Source organism: Rissa tridactyla, chromosome 4 (assembly GCF_028500815.1).
Source record: "Rissa tridactyla isolate bRisTri1 chromosome 4, bRisTri1.patW.cur.20221130, whole genome shotgun sequence".
NCBI lineage: Eukaryota > Metazoa > Chordata > Aves > Charadriiformes > Laridae > Rissa > Rissa tridactyla.
Genome location: NC_071469.1, coordinates 91,003,899 through 91,029,947, shown reverse-complemented (window position 1 = coordinate 91,029,947; position 26,049 = coordinate 91,003,899). Strand labels below are relative to the sequence as shown.

At 39.9% G+C, this 26,049-nt stretch overlaps 1 protein-coding gene across 2 annotated transcripts; it reads left to right on the top strand.

The window, feature by feature from the left end:
- The first annotated feature begins 4,263 nt into the window (after positions 1-4,263).
- ZDHHC7 (zinc finger DHHC-type palmitoyltransferase 7) lies at positions 4,264-25,944 on the top strand. Of its 2 annotated transcripts, XM_054198494.1 has the most exons (9): positions 4,264-4,437; positions 9,880-9,970; positions 10,841-10,926; positions 12,897-13,219; positions 15,901-16,025; positions 20,624-20,720; positions 21,192-21,273; positions 22,493-22,623; positions 23,688-25,944. In XM_054198494.1, the coding sequence occupies exons 4-9, from the start codon at positions 12,914-12,916 to the stop codon at positions 23,862-23,864; spliced, it is 918 nt and encodes a 305-aa protein (XP_054054469.1). In that variant the 5' UTR covers positions 4,264-4,437; positions 9,880-9,970; positions 10,841-10,926; positions 12,897-12,913; the 3' UTR covers positions 23,865-25,944. The 2 variants fall into 2 exon arrangements, with proteins under 2 accessions (XP_054054469.1, XP_054054470.1); XM_054198495.1 differs by lacking the exon at positions 9,880-9,970.
- Positions 25,945-26,049: the final 105 nt, after the last annotated feature.

Genomic DNA, 26,049 nt, shown 5'->3' with positions numbered 1-26,049 from the left:
CTGAGTGGTTTGACTCTGTTAGCTCTACGGACTTTTCAACAGACGTCCTGTTACTTGAAGAAGCATTTACTGTACATTTTTACGCCTTGCCTCAGTTGTTCCTCGATTTGGTTTTATAACCACCTCTGCTGTGGTTTGTGTGTAACGGATCAGTACTTATGGTTCTTTCGATTTTCTTCTTTGAATGCAACTGGTTTTTAACAACCTCCTCGGCTCTGCTGCTTCTTTTTGCCTTTTACCTCATCTTTTCTGATACCGATGTGCACTTACTCTGCCTCTACGATCATGTTTCTATCTATGCTTCAGAAGCCTTTAGTGTCTTAGATGTTCCTTTTACCTTCTTCTTAAAAAGCTTCCTTATTTTTACACAGTTCCCCTTTTTTGAGACTGGGCACAACTGTTCTGTATCGCTTTCTTGCTATCCATAGACCACATCAAATCAAAGGTAGAAAGGAACTAAAAAGCAGGAGGCACCAGAATTAAGACAATAAGGTTCACAAATTTATTTCTGTAAATCGCCATTGCTTCGGTTAATATCCAAGGGGTACATCTTAAAGTTAACCGCACAGAGCAGGCAGAGAGCCAGAGAGCTAATAAAGGTTATTTTCTTCAGATTGTGTCGTGGAGGGACTGAAAATGGTACAAAAATAGGAGACATGTCACAACAGTATCACCCCGCACCTGCAGCACAGCAGATATGTCTCAGTACGGAGAAAGTCTGCAAAGGGAATGGATTATGAAAGCCAGCTTTTATTTTTAGTTAAAATTTAAACACGCTATTGACACAAAGCAATATTCAATGGGGAAAAATCCACACAAATGAGAAACCTTTGGGACTTTACAAACATGCGCATAATTAAGCCCCCGACAGCAGAACAGTCTGCTCGAGATGTAAGCGCCTACGGCGAATGACGTATTCTTGTAAACTCTTCCTTTTTTCTCTAACGCAATCCACGAGCAGCTCTACTGTCCTTTGCCAAACTGTTGGGAGTCCTTATAAAAATGATTTCAATTTCGGTATTTGCATTGCTGAGGGCAGGATAAATGGGGCGTGAATATTTCGTATCTTCCTCTGATATGTGAAGTATTCAAAAACTCCCATAGTCTAAACAACGCATGGGTTAAGGTACTGTGGCTGTCTCTATGGAATCTATAACAGAGATAAGCTCCGTTCCTTCCTACCAGGACAGGAAGCATGGAAACAATTTGCTTCGTGCAGCATTATGTTTCAACATTTCTTAGGTAATTTGTTTGAGGACTCGAAGTTATCTCTGGCAAACAATTTATCTTGGCAATATTGTTTGCTGTGGAAATGGGTTCCAAAACAGCAGGACTCGCAGAAGAACCAAAGTCCTGACATGTCTGGTAATGTTTTTAGCATGGCAAAAAACAATGCTGTGCATATTAAAACAGTCTTAAGATCTGCTCCACACGCTTAGTGAAAATGCGGGGAGGAAAATATTCAACTGTTTTATTTGTTTTTAAGTTCAGGAGGAAATGAGAAACCTGTGACCTGCACGGCGCTAAAAATACAGAGAACAAAGCAAGCTGAATTTAAGAATTTCTGTTAACTTGCTCTTAAGCATCTGCAGTATTGACTGTCAAACTTCTCATTGCGATGCAAACGTTTTAAACAGCACTGCCTCTTTTATATCCAGCTGCCTGGCAAAGGAAATTGGTATGTTAGGACTATATTCCCTCAGAAAAAAATGCGACGTCCTCAGGAATCAAGGGCCTGCAAAATCAGAGTAAGCGTAGCCCTGAGGTCCGGGCTGGTTCTCCAGATCTTTGCACTGCAGTGAGCCCTGGCTGTATTTGCTGTGCAAAGCTAGCCAGTCTCTCTAGCAGTGTTTGAGCAGAAATCAAAGCCAAGAGAAAAAAAAAAAAATGCATCATGGCCTCTCCTCCTCAGAGAGCTGCCAATGGAACTGGATTTTCAGAACTACTTCCAGAAAGAATGGCCAAGAAAGCTCAGATCTTGGAGAGAATTTCCTGGTTTCACATTCTATGTGATGTTTCTTTAAAAAATGTCAAATAAGTGCTTTGCCTATACACGTTTCCTCCCTGCATTTGCATCTGGAGGCAGGCTGTTTGCCAGTGTCATATGGTCAGTATGACTAACGCTACTCAGGGCGGCAGAAATAAGCGATGCACCATCCAGTGGACAAACGCACTAGTTACAGTGTGGTGACAAGTCATTAAACATCAGTTCCACCGAAATCCATTGCAAAACTTCCCCTGAATTAGAAGCTGTCACTGATAAAAGCATGTGTGGGAACTGCTGAAGTGTACAACCTCCTGGGTGTGACAACATGCAGAGTCCTGTCGAGTTGATACTGCTAAAAACACCCCAACACAGTACATAACTTTTTTCTAAGTTCTGGGTAACTGTCATATATCTGCCATCCCGAGATAAAAGCGCAAGGACAGCAACGTGCTTCAATTTTCTTAAGGGTTAAGCTCACTATAACCACCACTGTGCCCCTGTAATATGTACCCAAGAAAAAAATGCTTTTCTTCATTTCGTTTTTATTCCTGAATAAATGACGTACTAGTGATATCAAGGGAAAACATGGAGGGAGAAGGAAGTTTTAGAAAAAGATCAGCTCTTATGATTTTGCATCTATAGGTGTTGACATACTTTTGAGTAGCAGAGGCGTTGGCATCAGCTACCCCATTTCTTTTGGTGTGTGAAACCAGCTGTTGGGAAATAGAAGACTAGACAAAAAAACAATCTTTTCTGAGGTCCGTATTATTTCAGCACAGAAGCAGAAGGAAATGCAACAAAAAAACCCCAAACCACACACAGACATGGGGGCAGATGTATTTTATTGCGCTTATCAGCATACACAACCCTTACGCACTTGCTGCCCGTGTCCCACTAGATGGTGTTCATGCTACAAGAAAAAAACAGGGTGCGGAAGCCTGCCTGAGCTGTCACTAATTTGTTTGTCACCCTTCAGCTTTTTTACCTTTATGTGCTTTAAACGTACCCTCAGCTCACACACCGCAAGGTTTTTTATTTTACCTTTTGTTTTTAAAGCTACTGGGTATCTCCTTTTCCCGATATGCAGTGGAATACACTGAATGATTATCATGAAGTAGTATCACAGAATTGTCTTGGTTGGAAGGGACCTTTCAGAGCATCGAGTCCAACCATCAACCTAACTCTGACAAAACCATCACTAAGCCATGTCACTAGGCACCACGTCTACCTGTCTTATTTTTAAATACCTTCAGGGACGGCGATTCCACCACTCCCCTGGGCAGCCTGTTCCAATGCTTGATAACCCTTTTGGTGGAGAAATTTTTCCTAATATCCAATCTAAACCTCCCCTGGCGCAACTTGAGGCTGTTTCCTGTTGTCCTTTGGCCTGTTCCTTGGGAGAAGAGACCGACCCTCATCTCTGTACAACTCCCTTTCAGGTAGTTGTAGAGAATGAGAAGGTTTCCCCTCAGCCAGATTAAAAATTGTCTAATTTAACTACTGATGTTGAAGCCTAGGTTCGTTCAGTGGCGCGCTTAGTAAACGGCCACAGAACGGGCTCTCAACTTAGCTGCCAAATCACCCTCTTGAGACCGACTCCTTGGAAGTTACGAGGGACCGTAATGAAGAAGCATCTGGACCTGTATCCAGTGATTTCGGGTGCAGGCAGACGTGCTGCTGCCGGACGGCAGCGCTGCCGGTGGTGAAGACTCCCCAAGGGATGGAGGCCGGTGGGTTCCCGGGGTGCCGGCTCCCCCAGGGAAGTGAAGCCTCCCAAGGGATGGCGGCAGGCCCGTGCCCCAGGTGCCGCCTGCCCCATGGAAGGAGCCAGACGACAGGCCCGGGCTCTGCCCCATCCTGACGCCCGGGGGCAGCGGCCGCCCTGTCCGCAGGCCCGTCACCGCCGCTCCTCGCGACTGAGGTACCGCCTCAGAAGCCTATCGGTACCATTTTAGCCTGAAATCGTGATTCTTTGAAAAACCTGAGGGGGGAAAAGCGCGTAACCGCAGCGGCCGGAGAGGATGCGGGTACCAGATGGCGGGTACCAGGTGGCTGCCACCTCCCGCTCCGCGCCCTCAGGCGGCGCAGGGCGCGCGCCGCACGCACGCACGCACGCACGCACGCGCGCCGGCGCCAAGGACGTCCCGCCGGGGGACGCGCATGCGCAGAGCGGCGCGCGGCCCCTCGCCCTCCCACCGCCCGCCGGCGCCTGCGCAGCGCGGCCGGGGCCGGGCCCCGCCCGAGGCGGCGCCTGCGCAGTGCGGGGCGCCCGGCTTCCGCCCTTCCCGCTTCCGGGAGTCCTCGGCTCTGCGGAGCGCCCGGCGTCGGGGCACGGTGGCGGTGGCGACGACGGCAGCCCAGTGGCGGGGGCTCGGCCCCGGCTTGCCCCACCGCGCCGGCGGCACGGCGCCAGGCGCAGCTCTGAGGGCAGCGGGGCCGCCGCCGCTGAGGTAAATCCAACCCCGGGCCACCTTCCCCTCACCCAGCCGGTTCCCCTCAGGGCAGCCGCCTTCCCCTGCCCGCGGAGGCCCGGTGGCCCGCTGAAAGGGTTAGCGGCGCTCAGCCTCCTCTCCTGGGGCAGGTCGGGGCCGAGGGCTGGGCGCCCCGTCGGTCTCCGTCCCGGCCGGTGTTGGGTGTCCGTCCTTAACGGGGTGTTTCTAGGTCTTGGCTGTGCTCCTCCCTCTTTTCGGGTTATTTAAACAAAAATAAATCAGCAGCCATGGAAACAAGTGCGTGGAAGGGTCCCTGCGCCCCGGCACAGTTGTGCTGTGGCGTCTCATCTGCCGCCGTGGGAAGCTGGAAGGAGCTGAGGGAGCATCAGCCATTTGACACACCACGCTTCCCAGTAACGTCCTGGCACTTGCTGTGGGGAGTTTGGCTCGTTTGTGTGGTGCTAGTTTTCCTTCTTTCCAGGAGAGAAGAACGGCGCTTACAGGAAGCGGGAATGCAGACAGTTCACACTCTGGAAAATGAGGGGGGAGACTGGTACAGCACGGCACGTCTCTAATCCGTGCCGTCAAAAAAAGATTGGGAAATCATTGATGGAAATAATTCACTATTTTCTATACTACATATACAGTTGTATAATGGTATCAGGATGCTGAATTACAGCGATCTAATTGTTCGCGCTGATGAAGACGTAATTAGGTTGAAGTCACTGTGACTGTTCACATTAACAGGCTTAAATTAGATCTTTTGAAGTGGGTGCTCTCTGACTTTGAAAATTTACAGATAAAGTAGAGCCGTGCTGATTCATTAGTAGATGAAACTGATGTAAAATTTTAGTGGTTCTAGTTTGGAATTAAATAGCTGAAAGCTTTTTGTGGCTAAAAGAAATTGATAATACTTTTCATCTCTCTAAAACTTCCTCGGTTTTGCTCTAAAGCATTATATTTTGTGTCATATACGTCTGATGGGTTTCTTTTTTATGCCTTTTATGAAGACATAGAACTTTTAAGAAAAGTAAATTGGTAGAATTTTGTAGCAGTTGAAAGGCTGAAGATCAAGAATATAGAGGAAATGTGAGGCTTTGCATGTGTCTGATATGAGGAACCATTGAAACAAAAGCTTTAACGCTCCTTTAATTGGTATTGAGAATTGCTAGTGAAAATAGTTCAGCTTTGATCTATGACATTACTTTTTGGCACCTGGAAGGAAGGATCATGTGTGGATATGGATATACTAACTGACAGAAAAATGTGCTTGCCAGCTTGATATTGCAGTGCGATCAGTAAATGTGATACCCGAGCTATTTTTAATTGAGTGTGAGGATATAGAGTATATTGATAAATGCAAAGATTACAGTATCATTTTTTACTCTATAAAGTAGAATGCCGTGCATCCAGTTGACATTGGCAAATGAGTAAAACTTTCAGTTTCCACATAACAATACTGATATTGGTTTAAGCATCTAGCTTTCTGTAGTCTAATCTGAATTTGAGTTTGTGGCCGTATTCCAAAATAGGTAAGATATAAAACGCAGCCATTACTCACATAGATTGTGTTCGTGTCCTTCTCTCAGGTAAAGGTTGTTCTTTAATCCAGAAGTGTTCTGTCCTTCCTGTTGTAGCTCAGTGAACTCTGTGTATCGGATAGTGTATACCTTTGCTGGGCACCAGCGTCTCATGAAATATATTTTCTTTGACTTCCACAGCTGTGGGGGAAAAAATCTGTTACCAAAAAGATACCTTGCTGAACATCTCGGGAGTTATTTGGTACTTATGGAAAAGTGACTTGATATCGCAAATCATACCAAGTTTATTGCTGATAGCAAAGCTCTTTAATACTTATTATAAATATGTGTTCTGAAGACACGCGTAGTTTTTTTCTTTCACTTTGCCTAACTTGTTTTACCCTGAATTCTCCTTGCTGTGTTTTGAAGATGTTTATAAAGATGCTACTGGAATAAGGACATAAGTAGTTAGATGACCAGCTTCCCAGTAAGACATCCATACTTGTACTTAAGTACTTCTATATCCCTTTTTTCTGAGATTATTTAGAAGAAGCATATCCCCTTTTCAGACATGAAAAGAAACAATTCAGTGTCTTCCTATGGCCTGACACTTGCTGTTTAGTAAGAGATGGGCGTAAGGAGAATCATTACAATAGCTAAAAACTTGACTGTGTTAAATATGCACTTACTGAAGATTGTCTCTTGAATTTGTTGCCAGGTGTTTGTGTATAAACAACATCACATTATTTACGTGTTTCCGCTGTAAAGTGTCACTGTATGCCTGCAGTAGAGCAGATATGGGTCAGTACAAAGAAGGGCTACAAAGCATAAACAAGAAATTAATGAGATAAATATGGTACAAAATATATTAAGTTAGAGCAAAAGCAACAAGGATTTAGAGAGATGATGAGATGTGTCACTGAGAGTGTGGGATAGGTTTGGGGATAAGTTGATAATAACGCTTTGGGGTGGTATCGTGTTGCTGTCACAAGCTATTTCAGTTGCTCTTTTCCAGAGTTGTGTGCGTTGTGTTACATACACCCCAGATTGTTGAAATTGGGCATGTCTCTCTGTAATTACAGATAGCAAAAGTTGAGTCTGGCAGGGCTAAATTGGGGTTGTAGTTGATGGACTAGTTCTTCTGAATACTTGCTACTCTAGCAGTTCTTACACGTGTTATGGTTGCTGACAACAGCCTATGGTTAGGCTGTTGCTGGGGCTGAGCTAAAGGGTTTTCAGTACACTTACTGGTTGAAGTAGTTATTGGAGTAGTTTTATTTGTTTGCTGTGAGGCTCTTTGCTAGACCAGTCACTGAGAAGTTGAAAGAAGCCACAGTTTACTTACTAAACGGCTTTGCAGTTTGTATTGCAGGTATCAGTAATAAAAAGTAGGTTACTCACTTAAATTAGGCGTGATTACATCTAGACATTACCTGATGGATATTTATGTCAGCAGTGAATGGTCCAAATTGCCCATGGAATTGGATGCACTAGTAGGTGTGCCCATTTGGTTTACTTAAAATTTTTGCAGTTATTGAAGTTAATGTTTACACTGTGGCCTTTTAATGAGGCTACAGTTCTGTGATTTTGATTTGCTATTGATGCTGTGCTTTCTTGGTAGGATTTAAATCCATTGTATGCAAGCGCTGCAGGATTATTATTCTAGTGTGCAGTATCTGTTAGTGTCCCTACAACTATTGACTTATCAGTATGCAATCAGAAATTTTGAAACAAAAGCATTCTCTTTACTGTGTTGTAACTAAAATATGAGGAATCTTAGGAACTGTCCGTTGTACAGCTTGAAGGAAAATGCAATCAAAAAACATTTAAGCTTTGACAGTTGATGGATTTTTAGCCTGTATATAAATTCTTAGCTATATATCTGTTTAAAAAAGAAATAAAGAATTAATAATAAAGAATTAAATTTTTTCCTACAACAATGTTTTTCCTTTCATCCTCAAAAAATAACAGGGAAAAGGACTGTACTTAACCCCATTTTTTTAAATTTAATTGACAGTGCAGGGGCCTCGTGATACAATAGCTGTATTGTGTCATTCATCTTCCTAGTGCCCTTGGTAACCTTCTTCCAGTAAGCTTAGAGAAGGGAGGTTTGCTGTTGCAGTAGATCTTCTTTAGCCCCATTAGAAAGGTAAAAACATCTTAGGCACAGTCATTTTGCAATACTATCTTTCCAGTGATCATGAGTTTGTTATGTAACTTCTTCAAAAGTTCTTTTTATTCCAATAATATATCTGCATTTTGAGCCTGCATTTCATTAGCAATGAAGTGCAGGTCAGATGAGATATTCTCAATCTGAGAATTTCAAACACCACCAAAGAGTAGAATGGCATCAGATTAGGTTTAATGCAATGACGTATGCAAATAGGTGACGTTTTTCATGAAACATTGAATAATTTCATTTTATCTTCCAATGCTAGATAAAGATTTTTAAACGGGTTGCTTGTATTAGAGACTAAAGTGTTGTGCTTTGTCCTGGAGGTTTGTGCTTTAAACACACAACAAAGACTCAATGTAAATTTGGTTAGGACAGACATTGAAGCGAATAAATTAATAGTCTAGAGGAAAGCTGTGAGCATCTCAGTGGGGATGCTTAGCTCTTCATAAAGTCTAAGTGCTTTTCAAACATTGATCCTCTTCCCCTTGAAGGGAACCAAGGTGGGGGCTAATGGTGTAGGCAGCTGGAGAGGAGAACAACACAGAGAAGCAGAGGAGATGGAAGGGAAGGGAGAGATCACATGAGAATGACTAAATCTATTATTCTTGCAAAAGCTGAACTGTGGTGGCACTTCCATGTAAACCCGTAACTGATGAGGCTACAATAAACACTGAAGTTTTGCACAGAATTGCATTTAGGAGTAGGGAACTGACTGAACAAACCGTGTCCCTGTCTTGTCGATGAATTCTCTGTTAACAATTTCAAATGATTACTCTGACTTTAATATTTCACCTGCAGAGGCTTAGCATGTCGTCTTCGATTGCTTGTCATCTTCAACTCACAGAATGGGTGGGTGACACTGCAAATTAATGTGATACACTCAACCTGTCGTCGTCTTGTGTGTTTCTACTTAGCTTCCTCAAAATGCCATGTCAGTGCCAACTTAATGATTGTAGATTTCACAATATTGTGAAAACTTGTTTAACAAAAGTATAAAAGCTTATTTATGAAGCAAAACAGAAATCAGTCGTTAGCTTCATGCAGTTATATATGCATAATAAGCATTTGCATTACCTTTTAGGCTTGTAATAGAATATATGAGTTCTTTCAAATAAGATAAGGGGCTTCTAATTTTCAAGGGAAGTCTGCATTGGTATAATTCCACTTGAATTGGGAAAATTTGAAATTGTATACTGAACAACTCCATCAGTAACGCTGTACTTGGAATATTTTTTTTTCTAACAAGCTAGTTTCAGAAGCTTTCCTTTAGAAGTAAGTGGCTTAGTATTTTCTATGGCTGTTAAATGTCAGAATCCTTACATTACTCTCAAAATATATTAATTTAAACTAACCTTCCAGAAAAAAAAAAGTGAAGCTTCCATGTCACAAAGCTTATTTTAAATACTAGAAAATAAAACAATTGAAGAAATAAACCTAGGTACTTCTTTAGCCAACTTTAATCAGATGCAAGTTTGAAATTCCTACTCCAAGCTAGTAATTTTATTCTGTACTGTATAAAAGCAAAAAAAAATATTCCTTGGTCACGTATTGGGGATTTAATTGCCAGACAGATGTCACAGTTTGCAGCAGTAGGACTGGGTGAGAGAACAGCAATGGCAGTCAATGTTGTTGTGCAGAACAGGGGTCCCAACTTAATTTGCCAGAAACCAGCGCAGCAGCGCTTTCTGTGCAGCATGCGTGTGGTCACTAACTTTTCCAGTTAGAAATTGAGGTGACACCTCTTCTGTTCTCTTCCCCAAACAGACATCTAACTCAAGGTTTTGTGCTGCAGCCCTGCTCCAAATGCCACATTGTGATTTCCAGAAGTTAACCACTAAAATTTTCAAGCTTTGAGGTACTTCATTTTCTAAATAAAATAAGTTCCTCCTCTTCTTTCATTACGAAAAAGGAAATCTTCTACACTTTAAAAACTACTGATGCTCTCCTACTTTGCACAGTTTGTGTTGGATTTGAGTATTACATCCTTGTGAAAAGGAAGGAATGTGATTCAAGATTGTGGAACATTCATATTGTAAAATTAAGCATGGTTAGAATGGCTTATGCTAGCATTTCAGTCCTTATACTGATTTATATATCATAAGTCATATACGGTAATGATTTGCCTACGTGGTGTAATTCTAGCAAGGAGAACTTTCTAAGTGTGTATTCCCTTTGGCATAGTTGTGGGTCATTTTCTTTTACATACAGATTCTGGAGTGAGTAGCTTCTTTATTTTAAATTGACCGTAGCTTGGTCTAATAATTAGAGTTAAACCAATTTTTTCCTATCTTATCTTACAGTTATAAAAACAGTGGTAGGCATGCATGCTTGTTATTAGAAATCTGCTACCAAAAGCCTTGCTGTAAGCTCTGAAGACAATCAAGTAAGATTATTCATAGTCTATCTCTTAGTCATACAGAAGAGGCAAACAGGAAAAATAAGTAGGTCTTTGGATACATTAGTTTTTAATGCTAAAATCTGGATATCCAACTCTTCTTAAAAAACAACGAACGAGACAGATATAATGTTCCTTGAAACACCGTTTCAAGTTTTTTAGTTTGTTCTTTGATAGCTTAATCTAAACGTTTTTTTGTTCTTGATCGGCAGCTTGTTTGCTACAAGTACATACAGTGTATTTCAAAGTACTTCTATCTATGTATATTATTTGTGGTTTTCTTGATGAAGCAAGAGTGCTTTACTAATCAGTTTGATGATGTCTTTTCAGATTACATCAGATATGACTATGTGAATAGCCTAGGGTAGCCCAAAGGAAGGCCATGATGTCAGAATAGCATACAAAACATTTGTGAGGTACGTGGGGCTTTTCTCCTGTTGTGCTAAAAAATTTCTTGATTGTTTTTAATACAGTTAAACAAATTGAATACAGTAATTTTATTCCATTTAATTTGTGTGCTAGAGAAAATAAGAGCATATGAGAGAGAGAAAAGGTTAGACAATGATATTTCTTAAAAGTTTTATATACCCGGTTTTGATGAAATAGCTAATTTGCCTAATTATCTTTGTGTTCCAGCTGCTAATTATGTAGTCTTTATGAAACTTGACTTTTCTTTTACAAGTCTTGACCACAAGGAGTGGTTGATATCCCAGAGTGCTATTGAAATTAATTGGCATAGATTGTAATTTTAACTGTAAACATTTAGAAAGATTAGAGTAACTTCAAGCAGCCAAAAGAGAGGGCCTTTACTTCTCTAGGTTAAGTTGTTTGAATTGCTTTTAAGGGAGGTGAAGTTTATTCTTTTCTAAGGTATTTTTCTAGTGTGTGGTTGCTTTTATCCCTGTCTTAGTAGCCGCATTCTGGTAGGAGAGGTGACTTTTTTGTTTTGTAAAAAAAAAAAAAAAAAACCAAATAAAAAAAAAAACCCCACCAAAAAAACCCAAACAAACAAAAAAACCCCAACCTGTGTATAGAAAACACAATGCAGCCCACACTTAACTGTCTCCTATGAGTATCCCAGTATTTTAACTGTAACTTTGGGATTTCTACACTGCAATGTGCGTATACTTGTTTTCATCTAGTCTCTTGGATTATTCCTGCCTAGTTCTAGCATTAAGATTTAAGAATCAGAAAGCTTTACTAGGCAGAATATGTTTATCGAGGCCTCAGTGTATAAGGCATATATTCAAGGTCTCGGGATGTAAACTGAAGTGCCATAATTCCTAACAGTCATATATAGGCTATCATTAATAAGGGGGGAAAACGGAGATTTCTGCATGACTGTCATCAGTCAATATAAATGCTTTCAAGTTTCTCTCAGACATGGCCTTTAATAGCATGAATCAATATGATTTTTAGAACGTGGTATACTTTTAAAGTAGCAGGCTATTCTTGATGCATAATGTTTAAGCTTTAATTTGTCTCCTGTTTGTTCATAGCACTTCAGTTCTGCCATTTTTTATCTTTGCTTGTTAGACATGTCTGGAAAATAATTCTGTTTTCATGAAAACTATTAAGGTTTCAAGTCTTGTTTTTGTTTCGCATTGGAACAACAACAAAGCCCTGAAAGAGTTTTCATGAAATTAATTACTGTGTTCTTTGAAAATCTGATACATGTAATCCATTGTCGTGCTAATTTAACCACCACCATTTGTTTCCCTGAAGTTTGGTCTGATCTGAGACCATTACAATATAACTTTGTAACAGGTTTGGGGTTTTTTTCAACACAATAGCACTTTTGTCAACAAAGTTAGCTTTTTTTCTTATTTGCTCTGAATTTTGTTGTGAACAATGTACTAGAACAGCCTTATTTCCATTCTGTTTTTTCCTCCTGCACTTCCCTGGGTTGCTGGAGCAGTATTAATAGTGAACAGTCTGGTGCCATAATTTGCTATTTTCCAAGAGACATGAGCTGTCATTTAATGAAGACTTTGTGGCTTAAATTTGAGATAAAAGAAAGAGGTTACATTTTTAACAAAAGGGCAAGAATGATTTACAGGCACACCAAGATGGAAATGAAACCATTCTAAAATGCCTTTGTCAAGCATTGAAGTTGCAGGATGGAAAAAAAAAAAAGCTATGGGATTATAAAACTCGGTAAATGGCTTACAAAGTTGTTGATTAAATTTTGTAAACAAGTATCTTTCGATTACAGAAATATTTCATCTTTATGTAGTCATAGAACTGTTCAGGTTTTGATCAAGAAAAAATATCTCAGTAGTCTGTTTTGAACTTGGATATGTTTTATCTTACCGAAATAAAAACTGAGAGCCACCTGTATTTCCAGTTTCCTCACGCATAATAATGGTATCCGTGCTTCCTGCAGGGCAAGGCCAGAAAACCATGCAGTCATCAGGGCACAGATTCCGTGATGTTGAGCACCACCCGCTTCTTGCTGAAAATGACAGCTACGATTCATCTTCCTCAGAGGCCGACATGGCAGAGAGGGTTTGGTTCATCCGAGATGGCTGTGGTATGGTCTGTGCTATAATGACGTGGCTTCTGGTTGTCTATGCAGACTTCGTAGTGACTTTTGTCATGTTGCTGCCTTCCAAAGACTTTTGGTACTCTGTGATCAACGGTGTTCTCTTTAACTGCTTGGCAGTACTAGCTTTGTCATCACATCTGAGAACTATGCTAACTGATCCAGTAAGTATGCGATCATTCCTTGACATTGGATTGTTCTTTCCTGTAGCTCATCGTCTGCAGAGAAATTTGGAGAAGTGGTATCCGCTTTCTCCTGCTAGGAAAAGTAGTGTTAGATGCAGAACCCTCAAGTAGAAGGGATGATGTCTGTACTTCTCCTGTTGTTTTGTTAATGAATCCATAAATAATTTTTAACTTGAGGAGCAGGCAATATAAGATTAATGTATAAGGGAGAGGTAGGATCATGAGAAATACAGTTTATTTGCTAAGTATAACCCAGGTTCTGAAGAAGCTAATAAAGTTTTAGTCTTTACTGTCCTACTTTTTCTTTGTCAGATATATTTTCAAAACTTCATAAGATGTTGTAGCTTCATCCTGTCATATCATTTGAAATGTATCTTCCATTTATGGCACATGAAAGAACTTTTAGAGGTAGACATGCTGAAAAACCTCGGTCACATATTGACATAAAGTAAGAACTACTGTCCTACACGATTCATACATTATTGTGTTTAGGTATTTGGAGTCAGTGGGAAGGGAGATTTAAGTTGCATCCACATTACAACAGTGTAGGTGGTCTTGACAGTACTCATTTCTTAGGAGTTTTACTATTCAATTCCAGAGGTTTGAGAGATGAAATTGTAGATTTTGTATTAAAATCTAGTACTCTTTTTAGGGAATAAATCTGGTGAGAGGAAAAACATCCATTTTCTCCAAATTTTTTGAGACAGTAACAGTGTATATAGAAGTTATGGGAGTGTTCAGAAAAAACAACAGGGTGTTGTAGTTAATGTGTTCTAGGTCTTTGATTTACTTCAGAACCCACACCCAATGATGAAATGTTGACTTCTACAGACTGTGACAGCTAAGAAAGTTAATCGTTTAAGGATGGATTGCTTCAAAATATGTCCTCGTAAAACTGTGTGTCTTTCTAGAGCGATGTTGTTCTTTATGGATAAAACACAGTAGAAATTGAAATGAATCACTACCTTTTTTTTCTTTTTCCTCCACTCCTTTCCTGCTGACTCCCGGCATGGAAGACATGACTGTGTTATAGAAACAAAGATTCAAGGAAAAAAGGAATAAACTGCCTCAAAACAGATGTGAATTAAATTTACTCTTATAACTATAAAAACAGATTTTTCATTGAAAGGAATTGGTGGCAGCCTGAGACTATGAAAGATATGTTTGAAAATGAGTGTATTTTTATCAGCAAAATACTAAAATCATGGCATGAAGTTACTGTCCGAAGTGACAGGTGAATAGGTGAATGTGAGATGTGTTTTATAAGCATAAAGTTGCCTGAACAAGATAAATTTGTGCTTTAGGAGTTCTCTCTGAGATAATTCATCATGTTTACACCAAAGTATTAACTTCAATGAGAACATTCATATTGCAAAAAACACTTCAGCAATACAACGTGAGTGTTTAAGAAACTCTTTCAGTTTGTATCCCTGCAAATGCCAGCTGGCTCAAAGATGAAGCACCACTTAGCCAAAGAGTTCAGCTGGGGCAGAACTTGGGCTGTGTCTCGGGCAATACAAACACAGGATTGTTATTCCAGGCAAGAGGCAAAAAAAAAAAACCCTTTCTGCCTAGTTGGAGAGGTGTTGTGCAATTGAATCTGAAGTGCCTGCTGCTCTGTTAATTCTGTCCCAAAAACTTCCTTAAGGTGTCTGTGTAAATTGGTGATGTTGCTACTGGGCTTTTTTTTGAATGAGAAATAATTATAGAATGTTGCAGATGATTTTAGCCAACTGGGAGAAGGCTGTCCCTGTCTGAATTTAAGTGCTGGCCTGGAGGAGTTGCTACAGAAAGGCCATTCCATTTATATTTCACATCCTGGTTTATTTCACAATCACTGACTATCACAGATAGGCCTTTTAACCCTATAAATAAGCAAGGTGGCAGTGTTACTTTCCATTATTTTCTTTTTACTAATCCAAAGTTAGATTCTGATCTTGCCAAGCTTTAGATTAAAATTGTTACTGGAAGAAGCAGTCTTGCCTACTATTTCTGTCCGATCATCATCTTCCTCATTGTGTTGAAACAGCTGCTAACGCAGCTCTGAGGTGAACAGCTCAGAGAAGTGATCACTAAAAAATAATTTCCTGATGGATTATTTTTCTTCTGCATCAATTCCTTCAATGATTGTTGGTTCTCAAAAGCTTGTGTACGTGGGGCAGGTGGCTAAATCTTGGGTTTGGAGAGATGAAATAACATCTTTCAAGTAGTTGTTGCTGATTTAACTTTTGTGGATGGCTTGGCCTAATGTCTGAACATTGCAACAATTAACATATGCTGCTGTAAGAAAGCACGTCTCTTTTAGTAGTGCTCATTCAGATTAAATTCTCAGCAAATATTGTACCTGTAATACTTCTTATCTGTATGTAAAGATGCGTCTTCCTCTTCACTTTATGTATGCTGATCACAGCAGATTCTGTCAGAGTTATGCTAATACTTGGCCACAGATGGGTCTTGCCAAAGCGGAACTGAATTTGAGGTCAAGCAGAGGTAATTTATTCATTTGGAAATTATTCTGACTTATGGCAAAGTAGCTTTGAGTAAATGAACTTATTTCAGCAACTATCCTGAGATTACTGGTATGAAGTCTATATAATGTATTTTTAAACACTCTCGTACCATTTAAGAAGCTTTCTCTCCTTTAATTGAAATGATTTCAGGGGGCTGTACCCAAAGGAAATGCCACTAAAGAATACATGGATAATTTGCAACTGAAACCAGGAGAAGTGATCTACAAATGTCCAAAGTGCTGTAGTATCAAACCTGAACGTGCACACCATTGCAGGTATGCCAGAGTTTTCTTTAAAGCAGTTACGCATATTGAGTCTTGGAATAACGTTCCTGATACTTGTTTTAATTTTTTTCCCCGCAAATTTCTTCTGATATCCAGTAAACTTCCAAATTCGTACATTGCAGAGTATTTTATAAGTATACTGTGGCCAAAAATGAATGTGGATGAGGGGAAAGAAGCAAGAGACTTGAGAGGTTTTAAAAATAATCGTACGGTGGTGTCTTAAATACTTTTTGATCTGTGAATATTTTTTCCTCTGCATCATTCTAATTATTGTGCCATACTGTTGATACTGCAGGGCAAAGGGAAGAATCTCAAGGAAATTTCTGATAGAAGCTGATTTAAGAAATGACTCCTGCAGTTTTAAATTCAGAAAATACAGATTAGTTTTAAACTATCTAAAGTGATAGTCTAGTTTGTGTCGCCTTGTCTTCATAGTGCATCGTTTGAAGTTAATGTGTGAATTGGCCGATTATTTTCCCAAAGTTGTACACAGAATTGGTTAAATGCACTTTTTCGGGCACTGTGGATTTGCATTTGTAATGTTTATTGTGTGAGAGTTGCAAATAGATATGCCTGCATAATTAAGACTTACATAAACATGTAAATGTTCCTGGTGGCGCTCTCTAGGTGTGAGGAGTGATGTGTATTGAATTGTGTGGCATATTAAATTTAAAAGTCTCTGAGTTAGTTCCCATCAAAAGAACAGAGTGAAGCCTTGTCAGGGCTCTCAAATTATTCTGTAAATTTGTGGTTTCTAAATTAAATGTCTTGGTGTATTACACTTATCTGTGTGAAAGCTATGGCTGAGGAGCTATTTCCATTATAAATACTCTGCCTTGGCACTGAAATCTTGCTCTTCTCTCAGATGTGAGTGGGTTTTTGTATCTGGAGTGTGAAGGGAGAAGTTTCATGTATAAATAGTCAAGTTTAGAATTATCTTCAGTTAGTTTATCTGTATTGTACGTTGGCTTTTGCAGATACCAGGTCTGCCTTCACGTGCAATGAGTTTGGTTCCGGCTGGCTTTATTAGCTCTAGATGAGTGTTACATGAACACAGCTGTACCAATTGCTGGATGGCCCTGGGGGTGGAAGCAGTGCAGCTGCTTTCTTGTGGCAGAATATAAGCTGTTAATCTCTGGGGATCCAGAACAGCTTTGTGCAGTCTGCTCAGATGTCCTGGCACTGTGTCCATGGGAAGCGGTGAAGGGACACCTGAGAGCCTCTGCTGAGCGTAGGTTGGATCTTGCTAATTTTCTCGTCTCAGATTTAGGCTGGCTCCTACGGAGACTTTGCAGGCATCTTTGTAAAGTGTTTCCCACATCCACGGTCCCGATAGGATTTGCTAATTTAGAAGCAGCCCTAAATGAAGACGTCTTATGTTGAACTCTATATATGAGTAAAGAAGCTGGAGTATTGGAGAGCCCAGAGCCGCTGCAGCTCTGTGCCCTGCAGAGTCCCTTGGGTACATCTGGGCCGTCGTCCTCAGCAGGGACTGGATTACCTTGGATGTTCCAGTAGCTTGTGATCCCAGATAAGGCAGTCTTGATTGGAAAATTATTATTTCTTCGTGGAAGAAGAATAAAAATAAGCTGAGTAGGGACTTTAAATACATTGTTTGTATCAAGAATTTGAGAGGCATTTATTGTTAAAGCAGAGCAAGAACGGGTAGTGTCTACAGCAGAGGAAATCTGTGATACTTTCAAAGGGTTTGTTTTCACTCACCACTGGTTCAGGGACCTAGCTTTGCAGGTCTTGTGAATTGTTTTACTTTTCTATGCCTTGGTAAAATACCCTGTGGGATGTTCCACGTAAGGGCAAAGGATGCGTTTTAATGCTTGCACAGTGCATAGCTGGCTTCCCAGAACATCTGAAAGAGAAAGCCAGAGCCTGAAAGTGTATGTGCTGTCCTTTTGTAAGCCTGCTGACATGTTTTTCTCAGCAGTTGGATATCTGGTTTAATTGCCGTAGTTTCTGTTACTCATAAAATACATGCTACTGGTAGTTGCTGTTAACTTTTCTGAAGTAAAACAAAAGATTCTTCTGTGATTTTTTGAATGCTGAATACATACGGCATAGACCAGCTACCAGAATCTGATTCTTTGCCGTAGATTTAGCACTGCAGAAGTGTACCGAATAGAAAAGAGGTTTGCTTGATTATACTGCCAATATTTTATTGGTTTACAAACCCATTCAAAGGACATTAAAAGGATGGTCTAGTCCCAAGTAGTCAAAGTGGCAATTTGCTGATAGAAGAGACCTGAAAATGGAAATTGAAGTTGGTTCCTGTTGGGAAATAGTTAGGCTCAAAGCCACAATGCATGTTTTGAGTAGTAAATTATTAACAGAAGAGGCTCTCATGATGTAGTTATGAAAATTGTTGTGCAACACTGCAGCAGAAGTTCTTTTGAGGAAGAAAAATAGTTTCATAATACACATTAGTGTTGGGAAAAAGAACAAGAAACCTTTATTTACAGCTAAATATCTAGCCTCAGTGAAAATACATTAAACAGATTTTACTAAGCAGTTAACGTTTTCAGCATAAGGACGAGGTTTACCCTGGATGAATGCTATTTCATGTTCAGTGAAGGAGCACAGCTGTCATTATTTCTAGCCTATTCTGAGAGCCTGCATTTGTGTGTGAGAAGTTTGCGTCGGTCTTCCTGTGAATTTCTGTTCTCCAGACCAGTTTCTCTTTACCCATTAGCTGTGTCTTTCTGAATGTTATATTTGGCATTCAAAACTGTAACTGAACCTGCAGTTTGCTGAGTGCATTCAGCAGCAGTGCCAAGCTGGAGAAGACCTTCCCTCGTCCACAGCTGCTTGTTCTCACTACCGCAGTGCTCCTGCCTCTTGTGTAGGCGTGAGCGTTCATGCATAGTGAAATGACCCAGGTTGCAGCTAGTGGAATGACTTCCCAAAACTCTTGCCACATGAACATCTGGGCTTGGACAGGGGAGGGAAGGAGTAGAATACAAGTGATGGGGGTAGGAAGAAGGCAGAACCACTGTTTTAAGCATTCCTGTGAGTTTGTTGGCTGGAAGCGTTCGTTGAATTGTGGTGTGAGATTAGAAATGAAGGCAAGGTTCCAGACATCTGATGTCTTGGAGAGCTCTGCGTGGGCTTGTGAGAAATACTGAATGAGCAAAAGTGTGTCCTGCCCACCCCACATCCTCCACTGTTTGGCTTGATTGAGTCTGGATATGATTTTACTCATTCTTCACGTTAATAGTCTTTTTAGAGTGACAGTATATATTCTGTGTTACATTAGGAGGCTTGCAGGGTTGCGGGGACTGGAGTTAGCTTACCTTCCCGCAGAGCTTGGGAAATTAATGAGAGGCTGAACAGTCAGCAGGCTGTGAAATGAAAATCTTTTGGAGAGCCTTCTGACTGCCTTCTCCGGAATGATACCTGTTTCTTCTGCGCTAGAGAATGGTTGCAGTGTTTAGTTACGGTATTGGGATTTTCATTTGTAACTGGCGGTATTTAAAAAGTAATTTGCATAAGAGGATGAATTGTCTTTAATGTCCGTAAAACAGGAGGCAGTGGGAACATAAGGCCTGGGTTATGATAGCTCAGGGCAAAGGGAGCTTCAGAGGAACAGTGAAAGATCGTATAACCTGCACGGGAGTGTGTTCTGCCTCTTGCTGAATTACCTTATAATCAAGAATATGCGACGACTTTAAAATTATTTTATGCCTTGGAGTATTGATTTCACACACACACACACTTTCCCTTTTCTTCACTTTACTTCATGGCTTCTCATTGCAGCCCTCATGGATATCGTACATAAATAAGCATGCATTGAAAACAAAAGATTTTGAATAATAGTGCCTGCATTTTTTAGGCTTTGTAACTGCTGAAATGAAAATGTTTAATATTTTGGATGTTCTGCAGGAAAATCTGAAACACTTTGAGTGTGTGACTATCTTAAGTACAAAGCTAGGAAAATGAAATATCAGCATGACTTAAACTACTGATTTATGGAAGAACTTCAACACATGTTGCAACTCTTCTGTTTCTCTTGTATAACTGTTGATGTGTGGCTGCAGATGGACCTGAATATAAGAGAAATGAGCCCAGGGGTGCTGTACGGCCTAGCAGATGTAAAATGGACTCACTGAAATATTTGACTTTTCTTTCTGGAAGTAACCTTGCCTCAAAACTGGGAAGAAACTAAGCAATTACTTGCAAGACTAGCAAAGAACAGTAGTGTTTAAGTATTCGTTAACAAATATATAAAGAATGTGTGCTGCCTATAGTTCCAATATTTTTGTTTTATGTTGAGGAAGTGAAGTGTGACATGGTTACTGGGTTCACTTGATTGTGTGTTTGGAGATGTAATAGTGCTCGTATTAATACTGTTTTTCTCATGTGAAGGGTATCTTATCCTACACAATTATCTACACGGTTTTATAACAAGCGAAAGCTGCGTTTTAAGTGAGCAAATAAAACATGAGTAAAATCACTGTTTGCAGTTTTTCGAAAAAGTAGATTTCAGCACATTTTCTGATGACCACTAGATATCCTTGTTTCTACATTAAAATGCGAAGTATTCTTTCTCAACAAAAGTCTTTCTTCCTTTACTTTAGTATTTGCAAACGATGTATTCGAAAGATGGATCACCACTGTCCATGGGTGAATAATTGCGTGGGGGAGAAAAATCAGAGATTTTTTGTTCTGTTTACGGTAAGTGAAAATCAAGAGCAGCTTGGTCTCAGTATGAATCTACCTTGATTATGGCAATTTTAGTTGTTCTTACTATTGAGTTATGGCTTAAGGTCACATTTTTTTTTTTGTGTTGGCTTGTTTGTTTTTTTCCTTCTATGCAAGATATTTTCCAAGCAGGAATGTATTTCTACTCATACTCATTTTAATCTTGTAAAGTACTGTTACTTTAAACTATCTTAATCTTGCTGTGCTTTATGTAGTAACAATGAGTGGAACGGTTCTGTGATTTAGGGAGCTATTCCTTAAATTGTCATTGTTGCCCACATTTTTAGGTTCAAACTTAATTAGAATTTGTTTTTACATCATTGTATTGAATTAAAAATTGAAATAGGAAAGTATGTTCACTGTGCGGTGGTGAAGGCTGGCTGAAAGGAATGTCTGGTTTCCTACCTGGCAGCAGTAAAAGTAAGCACTCTCTCTTATTTCCAGATGTATATAGCCCTAATTTCAGCTCATGCGCTCGTACTGTGTGGGTTTCAGTTTTTCTCCTGTGTCCGAGGGCAGTGGACTGGTAAGGAAATACTTAACTTTCACTGTCATAATCTAGTAGATATTATGAGAAAGTCATGGAATTCCACCTGTTTCCATCCCATGTATGAAATATTCTGGGATTTCAATCTTTTTAAAGTGAGGTCCTGAAAATGTTTCATATGTGTTTACCTATCTCTCTCTTTTTTTTTTAAATTTTTTTTTTCTTTCCTTTGATTTAGTCATTCGCTGCAAGAGCCGTGGCTCTCAAAGACATTCTCACTCCCTTTCCACATAGTAAAAATTTACCACCTCTGTAATCAGAAGGAAACAGATAGCTGGTCCTCAGCCACCTCAGCAGCACATTACCTGAAGCTGCCAGCTGGGCTTTGTGTGTCCCACCACAGTTCTTTGAACAACAGCTGAAACTTAAACAAATTTCTCCCTCGTTCTGTTACTGGAGCCAACTGTGGGGCTCTTGCAAAAAAAGACATTTCCTAAACTGTCCTACTTGTTTGTTTAGGGCTCTGACTTGCATTTCTTAATGCTCCAGTGTGCCAGGGCTCATTCTGATCTTGTGCTTTTGATGAAAGATGGTTGATCATATGTTCTTCCTGGTACCTGAAGCAGTAGGGGAATCAATGTAACCGTTTTTTCCTGAATATTCCGTTAAATGGATGGAATCAGTCCTTTTTTCACTTGAAACACTCTGCTTCCTGCATACTATCACATTTATTCTTTGTTTAACTATAATTGAGTTAATTAGTTGATAAGAGGATCTCCAGAGATGTGACCGTAAGTGTGAGTCAGAACCTGATTACTTTGTGTGGTGAATTAAAAAAATAATAGTAAAGCAATGGCAACAAAACGGAAATCTGGATTAACTAGCAAGCCCGAGCTGACAGCGGCGATGGTTTTTACAGCGTGTGTCATGCATGAAACTTACAGCTGCTCCGATCTTTATATATGTGCAAACGTTTATTTGATATCCTTGAAATATTGAGGCAGGATTGCAGTAATGCAGTACCACGTGCTTTATACAAAGGCTAAAGTGTTACTTCCTTTAAATTCTTTATTTCCTTGGACAGCAAATAAAGCTGCTACAGTGCTAGAAATGACAAGTTTGTTACAATTGTGAAATGTTGTTTCAAGTGTCAGATATTTAGCTTTTATTGCTGTTTGTTGAAGGGGGGATGTCTCCGTATGAACATGCTCTGTGTATTTTTAAATTTTTTTTGTAACTACATGTGTTGTTTTCACAGAATGCAGTGACTTCTCCCCACCTGTAACTGTGATCCTGATGATCTTCTTGTGCCTTGAGGGTTTTCTGTTTCTCACTTTCACTGCAGTTATGTTTGGCACCCAAATCCACTCCATATGCAACGATGAAACGGTAAAGAGCTCTACTTTTGTGGGCTTTAACAATTATGCTAGGAAGATGTGATTAGATATTGGTTTATTTGCATGAGGGGAGGCTCTTATTTTGGAGAAAACCCCAAATCTGAAATAGGTCATCGTTGTTATTTTCTACAGTTGTAAGTTTCGAAATACTTCCTTGGGGATTGCTTTCTACCAGAAGTTCTTGCATTATTTGCTTTTCTGATGTAAATTTTATAATTTGGTTTTCAAATTTCTGACTTCAGTTTGGACTTGCACTTCTCAACTGTCTCAAACTCCTGATATATGCCATGAGAAATGACTGCTTTTCTCAGGTTTATACTTAAACTAGCTATCTTGTATCAACCCTTCACGCTTTACTCTATTTTGATATACTTTATTAGACTTTAACCATGAGTTGGACGTTTGGCCTCCTTGCCCTTAGATCTGCAGTGTTAAAGTCTTGAGAGGATGTTGTGTGACAAATAATTGACTGGACGCATAAGGAATTTGCATCTTATGGCTGTTCAGAATTTTCTCATATCAGGCTGTTTTAAAGTGTACTTCTGTACTGAGGAGTAGCTGTGAAAAACAATTGGTAAATATCCAGCCTTCATTAGTGGGAAGTACGGAAATGATCATCAAAATAAAACATTTGGGAGAGCAAGCCTAGCTTCAGTAATGGCAATACAAAAGCCTTCTTGGAAGCCTTATTGCCTGGTTTCATTAACTGAGTAAACAACTGCTAGTGTAGGTGTATTGCATGCAGATCCTCTACTTTTGCATCAGCTTTTTTGGTCATTTTTGTCTTTTACTTTGGCGATGGGGTGAGGGAGAGAGGTAGAGGTAGACCAACCTTCTGGTATACATTGTGTGTTCTAAGTCTTCTGCCCTGGACCCACAGGGCTAAATCAGCCATCCTTATTTCTTCCTTACTAAATAAAAAACAGTAAGAAACTAATCAGCTCACTAGCTATACATTAAAAGAATGCAAAATAGTCACCAGTTTTGATAACTGCTATTAGAGTTTACTAATCTTTGGACTTAACAGTACGTCACTGCATGTCTGTTTGTGTACAGGAGATTGAAAGACTGAAGAGTGAAAAGCCAACATGGGAGCGGAGACTACGTTGGGAAGGAATGAAATCTGTCTTTGGGGGTCAGCCTTCTCTCCTGTGGATCAATCCTTTTGCAGGATTTCGAATCAGGCGACTTCTACTCAGAGCAAAGAAAGGAGGACCTGAGTTTTCTGTTTGAGTCTAATTATGCTGGAACTTGCAAGAATACTATATAATATTTATTTGGGGCCAGAAAAGGCTGTCTACGTATAATCTGTGACCAGGTGAAACTGATACCGGACATTTGCTTGTAGCAAGCAGAGTTTTATACGTTTATCGTCACAGACATCTCATTAACTTTCAGAGACGTGAACTGGATCTGTAATGGTCTTAACAGCAAGATAACAAAGGAAAAGCACGTGCTCACACTAAAGAAGCCAAATGTTGTCATGCTACTGTAATTTATTTTAGGAGATTAATTACCCATTTTTGTTAAACCCTTTTTATTTGATAAATGTTGGGGAATTACCTGTGTGTTTTTATAAAAAAGTATATACTTAGTGCAGTTGTCAATCATAAGGAGGAGCGCTATGGTGAAAGTTGATCTCAAATGAGACCAAGCCTTCTAAATCCAGTTTTCAGGGAATAGTGGGGTTTGTTCCGTTTTTAATTTATATTTCAGTTTGTCCTAATAAACAGAGCTGTACTCTCGTGTCCCACTTCAGGCACACATTCCTCATATGCAAGTGATTCAAAGGACTGGTGCACACAACAGCATAACACGTCAGAGGCACTATTACACCCCTGCCAAATGTCTTCCCAGGCTCACAAAAGCATGTCTTGTGTTTGGCGGTATTAATCTCATGTGGCATTTAGGTAAGTTCTAAATCTTCAGGAAACAACACGTTTAGCCGACGTCTGTGGGCCAAGCCGTGCCCTCAGGTATGCATCTCCGATTCTTAACGCATTGATTCTAGAGGAACTCAAGTGTTTGAGTTCTAGAGTCTTTGAGGATTATATTTAGTCCTCTGTGCAGGGGTGAGTGGGACCGGTGACTGTATCCTCCTGCGTGAGATGAAAATGAATGTACCGCGGATTGGAGTAAACTAACTGAAAACAGTTGTCTTCGTAAGCTCTTGCTCTGCCCCTTTTTTTTTTTTTATTGTACAGACTTTGCGTAGAAGGAAAGCTGTTAACTTAATGATCCCTTGAACAAAGGCGTGAGAGGAATGAGGGAGGTTGCCTCTTTCTCAAGTACAGCAGATCTTAAATGTAGAAGTATCTGCGATAGAAGAGATTATTTTGAATTTAACCGTTTTCCAACCAAAACTACTTTCAAGAATCGAGAGCAATATAGTTCTAGAACTGCTTTATGTGGGCCTGACAAACAACAGTAGTGCTAAGAAATGTTTATAAATCTGCAGGTAATGAAATACAAGCTGCAAGTAATGAAATTCAGCTAAAAGTGGATTCTTTAAAAATTCCATTTAGACTATTTTTTATATTATTGTTAATCTGTTCTATAAATTACTGACAATATAAAGGATAAAGCAGGAGCCTTGATGCATAGCTTGAAATCGTGCCTAGAAAGTAAATAGCTCCCTGTTCTGGGACTTGCCTTAAAATTGTCCTGTTCGTGCTTTTGCTTTGCCAGTAGCACTGAGGATCTGTCCCACCTCAAGCAGTTCAACGTGCTGAAGAATCTTGCGTTAAAAAGTTTACGTACTACGGAAGCTATACTTTCTTTTTTTCAGTGACCTGCTTCTCCATTTCTTCGTAACTGTTTGTGGCATCCCGATTCCAGCTTTGTCGGGTTTTATACCATTGTGGGGGTGAGATTACTACGGGATCCATTTGTTATCTATGGCCCTGCGAACAAAACTGTGCAATACGATGTAATATGTTCACTTTGCTTGGGGGCGACGACGTGTAACGCTGGACGGTTTCTAGGTGGACGCGTCTGATGGAATTGCAGTCAAACGAACAAAACCTATGTCTCGTGTAACTGAGGGGGAAGTTGGAAGTTCCACAAGGATCTCTGCGTGCTCAGTTGCACACCTTAAAGATTGGGAAGAAAGGTGTCTGGCTTTGTCATGAGGCTCTTAATGTGTATATTGTTTAATAAAATATCCTGGTGGAAATCAGAAAATATCACTTCAAGCGGTTGAACCCTGTGACTTAGCAAGTGTGTGCGTGTGTGAAATCAGGTTTACTTGGCTTTTCAAACCCTTGTTACGTTGTAATTTTTTTTAATGTAAAAAATAAAGTAATGAATTGAAGTCTTAGTTGATTAACTGCTGCTCAATATGTCACTTTTTTTTGCACAGGTACGTGCATATTCACATACGTTTAGGTTACAACAACTTCAGGGTAATGGTCTTGCA